The sequence below is a fragment of the Notothenia coriiceps genome, unplaced genomic scaffold, assembly GCF_000735185.1.
Source record: "Notothenia coriiceps isolate Sejong01 unplaced genomic scaffold, NC01 NC01_scaffold00029246, whole genome shotgun sequence".
NCBI lineage: Eukaryota > Metazoa > Chordata > Actinopteri > Perciformes > Nototheniidae > Notothenia > Notothenia coriiceps.
Genome location: NW_011361947.1, coordinates 178,329 through 186,045, shown reverse-complemented (window position 1 = coordinate 186,045; position 7,717 = coordinate 178,329). Strand labels below are relative to the sequence as shown.

Here is a 7,717-nt window from a genome sequence, read left to right as displayed (position 1 = left end):
CAGAGGAGAGGAGTTCTCATTTCTCTAACCGCCTGCTGCTTCCCCTCCTCTCTCCTCGGTTCCCCTCCTCAATCCTCCGCTCGCATCTCCTGTGGGCGGCAACAAGTCTCGAGGATAGGAGTCGAGGAAAGGAGTCGAGGAGGGGAAATTTGAGTATTGAGAAACTCTGCGGGACATAGTCTCAATGTGTGGGACGCGGGACAAATAATAAAAATGCTGTGTGTGCAGTCCCGCACAGTGCGGGACACCTGGTCACCCTACACACACGGTTCTGCCCCTCACACACACACGATTCAAATCAAGTTGCATAAATGCTTGAGCTACGTTTTTATTATAATTACTGTGAAATCTGCCTATTATGTTTTCGTCATTATTACAACAAACACACACTTGCAACTGATAACACTGGCAATGATTTTAGATGTATTAGACTATTAAAAAAAGAAATCATGCTTCAAATAAGTGGGGGTACGGCGTACCCCCGCGTCCAACGCCCACTGCTTACACTCTATATGAAAAGTAGGTTTTTTGACACAAATGTGATGATGGATTATCAGTAATCATTTCAAAGTGACACAGAGACATTGGATTAACCTTCAGCAGCGTTTATATGCGTTGTAACGCCCTTGAACACAACTTTTGATCAGAAAACAGCAAAGGTAAGAGGTATTTACCGTTTTGGCCCCGTAAAGTGAAGTTGTGGGTTGTCTTTCCTGGCTTACGCCGCCGTGAGTTTTGGTCACACAGTGATGATACTTATACCATTGGAATCTCAGCTTTTATATGATGTATAGTTTGTGTAGACTGCATGAAGTATAAAATATTGCTACCGTGAGTTATGTGCCAAGTGCTTTAGCACTCTTTCGCTTAGTGCTAATTCAGAGGCTTGGCGTTAGAGTTGTGTTTTTGTTTAGGTAAAAATGGTTCATATCGTCAGTTAGCTGAGTCTCTTCCCGTTAAGTGGGTATGACACATTAATAGGTTGTTAAATGTTAAGAAGCCCTGAGACACAGTTTCGTGAAAATGGTGTAACAGGTTAATCCTCATAGTGGTCAGGATGTGTGCTTTTCTCAGTGTGCTTCAGCTGTGATTCCTTGACAGCGGTGTAGACATCTTCTTGCATGAAGGGCTCACGGTGAAAATCGGGGACTTTGGTCTGGCCACAGTGAAGGCCAGATGGAGCGGCTCGCATCAGGTGGAGCAGCCCTCTGGGTCCATTCTGTGGATGGTCAGTAACACAGCCTTCCTTTCACTGAAGCAATGAAGACAACTGTTCTGAGACTCTTTTCATGTGAGACACAACAGCAAATCTAAAGAAATGTGTGTTAATTGTGTGTCCACAGGCTCCTGAGGTCATCCGGATGCAGGATAACAACCCCTACAGCTTCCAGTCTGATGTCTATTCCTATGGAATTGTTCTCTTTGAGATCCTGACGGGAGAGCTCCCTTACTCCCTGATAGCAACAAGAGACCAGGTAAAGTCTCATCAGTTACACGTTTCATATTGTGTGTCAAGTGGCAATAGTTTAGTGTTACAAAAGCTCCTATAGCTGAGACACTTTTGCCTAAACCTTTAAGTTGGTTTACAAGTTTGGTCATGTAAAACAGAGCTGCAACCCACAGTCAGTCAAGCTCTAGTCCTCGCCTGTGTCCCAGTGTCAGTCAGCGAGCCCGGGCCAGAAGGTGGTGGACAGACACTGGGTCGCTGTCTGCAGGGGGGTTATGGAGCTGGCTTGAGTCCCATCGTGGAACAGAGGCGGCCTTCCTGGAGCCACTGGCCTAATTTTAGACCCCGTAACACAACCCTGCCCGTGTGTTTGAAAAGCGGTGCATGGGAGTGCAAATAAGTGTCTGTGGTTTTTCGTCCTCCCGCAGGCCACGAGACCAAGTCTGGATCGTGTCTGGCTCCTTGTTCAGTTCAGTTTATTGTGTTTGTATTCAAAATAGGATAAAGTCTCTGTACAAAGTGTACCCATAAGTGCTGTTATGATCCACTTCTGACTGGCAAGCACATGGAGTACTCCTATCATCCATTATCTGAGCAGCATCAAGCACTCATGCCTCCACAAAAGCTCCCGTGTTTTAGATGCTTGTCAACTTTTTACTCTCTGGGTGTTTTTTTAACTTGTCCCTGAGACGGTCTGCTGATTAATCAGGTGCCTCCTGTTGTGGCACTGACTTGGATCATTAGTTGAACTCTTAAACGTTTTCAAATGGGATCCATGTTCAAAACACTCCCTCAGTCTGATCTGTCTGTGACCCCCTCTCCTCCCCCCTCTCTCAGATTATCTTCATGGTGGGAAGAGGCTACCTGTCCCCAGACCTCAGTAAGCTCTACAAGAGCTGCCCCAAAGCCATGAAAAGGTTGGTGGCCGACTGCATCAAGAAGTCCAAGGACGAGAGGCCGCTCTTCCCACAGGTGAAGCACTCTCTAATTAAAGACTTCTAGTGGGATAAAGACTGTTTTGTATAATTAATAATGTTCTTTTCCATGTTATGCTTCTTTTTAATAGATTTTGTCCTCCATTGAGCTTCTCCAGCACGCCCTACCTAAGATAAACCGCAGTGCCTCAGAACCGTCCCTGCACAGAGCCTCTCACACTGAGGATATCAATGCCTGTACTCTGACCTCCACCAGACTGCCTGATTTCTAGAGTTTCAGACAGCCCTGCCTCCTCTCCTTACACTTACCCCTCTACCTTCTCTTTCAAAATATCCAGAAGAGTCCAAATGCTAAGTATGCCCAAATGCTATACACACAGATGCGAATGTAAACTTACAAATGTACATACAATCATACATAAACCCTGTCTAATCAATACAATATGTGAGTAAGAGAGGAGAAGGAAGTGGATCTGAATGAAGATGGATTGCAGTGGGAAGCACACATGAAGAAGCTGGCTTAAGATGGTGCCTTGATTATCGCTGCACGTATTAAGAAGTATGCAGCAGAGGCTCCACGGTGACAATTTGGTAACATTTGTAAATAAGTGCACGCGCAGCTACCTAAGACGATGATAAATGGACACTGAAGGAAACGCAAGAGGAAGACAGATGTTTCTCTCTGGATTTGGGTTCTGTGATGTGAAGCACAGCCTTCTGTCTGACCGCGCTGGTTTCTGATGAAGAGGAATTTAAAAGCTAAGATGCCTTAAGAGGAAACAAAGCCTGGACTAAGATCCTGCACAATTCACCTCCTCTTGTCATCACAAAGCCGTTGGAGGTAGTCCATTTAGTTGCACAATAGTAGTTTATTTTGCATTGTCTTAAAGGATAATGGTGTAGAAATGGGAAATTGTTTTTCTTTTTTTATTGTCTTTTTTTTGGGGGGTCATTTTGGAGAACTATCAGCCTGTCGGACAGCGAGCATGAGTGATGACGGTAAAATGGAATTTGCACACACTAGCAAAAGCAATGGTTATTTCCTAACCGTATACATATGGCTTCATAGATCTGTAGATACACACACATTCTTATCAGTCCTCACCATGGGAAGGTTATCATGAGCTGGGCATGTGGCGGTTGTCTTAAATGATTGGAAACTAATTAGTATTTTTTTGTCTTTGATGTCTCTTTCAGGAGGTTAAACGTTTTTTGTGTCCTTGGATTCGATATTTTAATAAAATTAAGTTAATTTCCTTTGCCAAATATGTGTTTGTTAAATGTTGTACTTATTATTAAGGGGAACAAATGTAATTAGTCCACACACTGTACGTTATATATTTGTATGACCAGCATTTGAAGCTGGTGAGGTGAGATTTGATCACATTTGTACGGCCTCCTCTCTCGTTCACTCACACTAAAGTCCCATACATGTGCAAGACTTTGTGGTGGGGTGAAATGTTTGCTGTAGCACTGGCAACGTGGTGTAACCTCACAGGGGATCCAGTGCATACACCATTATACATACACCAGGGGATTCCTCCATTGGCTGATGCTTCTGTGTAGGGCACAGCCATTGGCAGGCTCTGTGGAACAACAATCATTTAGCATGGGAGGGACGTGCTGTGGAAAAAGAGGACAGTTATATTTTGTTTTAGAGTAAACATGCAACGTGTAGTTCCTGCTGGGCAAGGGCGTGCACATTTATAGTAAATATGGGCATCATTTATGTGAACTAAATAAGAAATGATTGATTATTTTGAATTGAAATGTATGCCAAGGCTGTAAAAAAACATGATGGAAGCTTTTTTCAGTTCCTTATATTTCTTGAGTGACACGTCACAGGTTACAATAGTGCAGATGTCATCAAAAGTGGAGCAAGGCAATAAGAGCAAAGTCATCAACTGACCGCTAGTCTTCTATTTTTAAGACGGTTTTGCTATATGTGTTTAACTGTTCTATTTCTGCTTTCTGACTAGCCACACAGGCACACAGTCATACACCCCTACAAATAGCTCCATCTAGTGGCTGTTCCTTCAGGGTGTGTCGCCCTTCTTCACACGCTAGTTGCAGGAATAGCGGTAAGTAAAAAGTACCAAGACAACAATGCAAAATATGCCATTGTGAGTACAAATCTGGCATTCAAACCCCTTGTTAAAATGACAAGGAGCCTGTGTAAGGAAACACAGGCTAATCATCAGGTTATCCATCTTATGCATTGTAGTTCACAAAAGCGTTTTTTAATGTGTAAATGTATTTTAAATATGCATATACACATTTATTTCATTACCAGGGTAAGTATATTAAGTACATTTATAAATAATTCTCTTTAGACAATGCAGACTCAAAGAGAAGAAATAACACACATTCATCTGACAATGTTTAATAACAAGAGAAACTCCAGATGTCTAGCACCAATATAAAGCTAATAGAAGCCCAGCTGCGATCAATGTAATAGTGTCTGCCAAAATCTCTCTCATAGCCTCTATGTGGAATAGAAACCCATTATATGAGTGTCACTTTATAATGAGCCTACAATGGAAGACCACATCTTTTCAATGGTGCTGTAACAGCAATCTTCACTGTATATGAGAAAGACAAGTGTGTGTTGTAGGCCTTTTGTGCCTCAAATCCACCACCAGATGGCATCAAGAAGCTTTGTGTGGTCCACCAGTATTTAGCAATCAAACTGCAATGTTGATGGTGTGTATATTTTTGGTGTTGTTTCATTGTAAACAATAAAGTATTAAAAAGGAACGTTAATACGTTAGAAATAGGAGTCTGGTACATTTCATGATATGCAATGATCCCTGTGTTACTCACTCATTCTCCTTCATTATTGGATGTATTGGTGCTTCTTTCTCTCATCCACTGTGTTTTTCAGCAGATGGTCAGTGCACCAGGGTACAAGATTTCCATGTTGTGCAGCAGCTTGGCAGGCAGCTGGGAGGAGTCTAGACGGAGGCTCCTCAGCTGGATCTCCGGGGCCCTCAGTGTATTTCTGAGTTCTTCAGTGGCTTTTACTCCACCACCAGGCCAGATCAGTGTGCTTGTTAAGAGGAGAAAACACATCAGCACCATCTGGAAGCCTCACAAACACATAAGGATGAGCATATTTGATCCGTTGGAGATGCTTGCTGATATCATGAGTTTGCTGTTTCCAAGACAAATAGCAGATGTGTGATGTGATATGTCATTTAGCTCCAGTACCTCAGATCTCTCAGCAAATGAATGCTCCCATCAGGACATAGAAAGGTCTCTGCAGCCAATTACTGACGAGTCATGTGTAGGCAGAACATGCACAGTGCGGACCAGTCTCTGCTGTTAGGATCAACAAGAGGATAAGCACAGAAAGGCATCATACTAGTAAAATAACAAACTCAAAATGTTGAGGTTGTCATTAGAATTGTGGGTAAAATGATCGTTGTTTTTACAAATATAAGACAAATACACACTCACTTCACAATGTGTTTTCTCTTTGTTGAAATAATTTAAATGGTTGACATTTACTGTGCATAGTAGGCAGGGTTTGTGCTTCTATTTATTCTTAGTTTACAATGTAAGTAAGTTTTGATTGTCATGTGGACATTTGAAGCCCTCCTGTGCACATACAAGGTGAATAGACATAGTAGAATTTACTTCAAAATCCACAACTATATGTCTTAAAAACACAATATTTGTAATTGGTACAGCACACCAGGTCTGTTAACTTGACAGTAATTGCATATGCTGAGGGATCCTTGTGTACTCTCAGTCAAGGTAGCTTGGTTGTGGAAAAAAAGCATTTACAGATCTGGTGGGATGTTGTAACACTGTCACCAGTTGGCTGATTCAGTATAACTAAAAAGGCAAAACATCCAAAGCAACAAAGCAAAACAAATAATATCATAATGGAGTGCACCTTATGAGATATTTTTCAATTTGGAAGAAGCGTTATCAAGAGAATAATAAACCCGATTGACAAATACGCTTTGGTAAGTAATGAATGTGCTAAGTGAGGTATTCGTAAAATATCATTTGTTACTGTCATGCAATGCTTGAAAGAAATGTTAATAACATTTTATTATATTTTATGAGCCAGCACTTCGTTTGTTGCTTCGTCTAACCTCATATAATTAGATTTAAATCACAAAAGAGACTGTTCACATTCACAGGAAACTTCATTCAGGGATTGCCTTTTCGGTTTAAAACGAGGACTGAGGAAACATAGTCTTGGTGTAGTTGTGGAAACATCTAGATTGTTTCTGTCTGTCAAACCAAAGACACAGAGCATTGTGACTCTATATCTGCAGAGGGAGTAAGGATATTCACTCTGTAGCGATTCCATTAGGTTTTCATGTTTAATCTTGTAATGTTCACTGGTTCTGGCAAAACTGAATCCTTAAGCCATTCAATAAGACAGTCAGTAGCAAGCATAATACCCAAGGCCCAAAATACAGGCAAGCTGGATGAGAACAGCCAGATCAGGTAAATACAGGCTATATGCTGGAGAGTTTGGTTGAAGCAGCCAAGACAATCTGGCAGCAGCTAAAAGAGGATGGTATAAATACTGAAGGACAAAAAGGAACTGAGCTGCAGGTGATGAGTGGGGCTGTGGAAATGAGGTGAGGGGAATAAGTTGAAGTCAGGATCTGAAATGAGAGGAAAAAAAAACTAAGAGATGGTGCATTGTGTAACAGATAAAATGCAAACCAATATATTTGATGACCATGTGTTTTTCTTACACTGTCTTTGAAGAGTTTCTAAAAGTATGCCACCCTCATGTATCTGATATGAAAATGACAAATAAAATTGAAAACATGCCAATATCATTTAGTCCAGCACAACAGCATATTGAGCTAGGATCTCATTCAAAACAACATGTATTTGAATTTACACTTATTGTGAGTATTTATGGATTCATTTTCAGAAAAGCGGTTACAGCCTTGAGGTTCAGCTTTGGAGCAGGCCTTTGTGAAAGAAATCCTTGTGGGGCCTTTCATTTGAGCAAAAGATAAATGTTGACAGAGTGGTGAGTGAAATTTAAATGTACTTTTGCATGTTTTGATGAATGTTTTAATATACTGATCTGACTCAAAGATAGTAATGTCATATTGTTTAAGTGTGAGACAACACAAAGAATGGCACAAACAAAGAGGAGGGAATACATTACTATAATATATATTTACCACAATATGAATATTGCATCGTGCATTGTTGTGTGCAGTGCAGCATGTAGGCAATCTTTGGAGTAGTATGGATTCCTCAAATTGAATTTGATACATCTTGTATGTTTTTGATCATAAGGGTTCCCTTCATGAACAGCACAACAACAGATGAGGACACAGACTATACA

The 7,717-nt window shown here is 41.2% G+C and overlaps 1 protein-coding gene across 5 annotated transcripts in view; it reads left to right on the top strand.

Moving 5' to 3' along the window:
* Positions 1–3,370, top strand: part of raf1a (Raf-1 proto-oncogene, serine/threonine kinase a) — a 13,044-nt gene extending 9,674 nt beyond the window's left edge. For all 5 annotated transcript variants that reach the window (XM_010786520.1, XM_010786522.1, XM_010786521.1 and 2 more), the window contains 4 exons: positions 1,110–1,228; positions 1,344–1,475; positions 2,285–2,419; positions 2,514–3,370. In XM_010786520.1, the coding sequence (XP_010784822.1) occupies positions 1,110–1,228; positions 1,344–1,475; positions 2,285–2,419; positions 2,514–2,654 (527 nt within the window). In that variant the 3' untranslated portion in view covers positions 2,655–3,370. The remainder of the gene's footprint in view (positions 1–1,109; positions 1,229–1,343; positions 1,476–2,284; positions 2,420–2,513) is intronic.
* Positions 3,371–7,717: the final 4,347 nt, after the last annotated feature.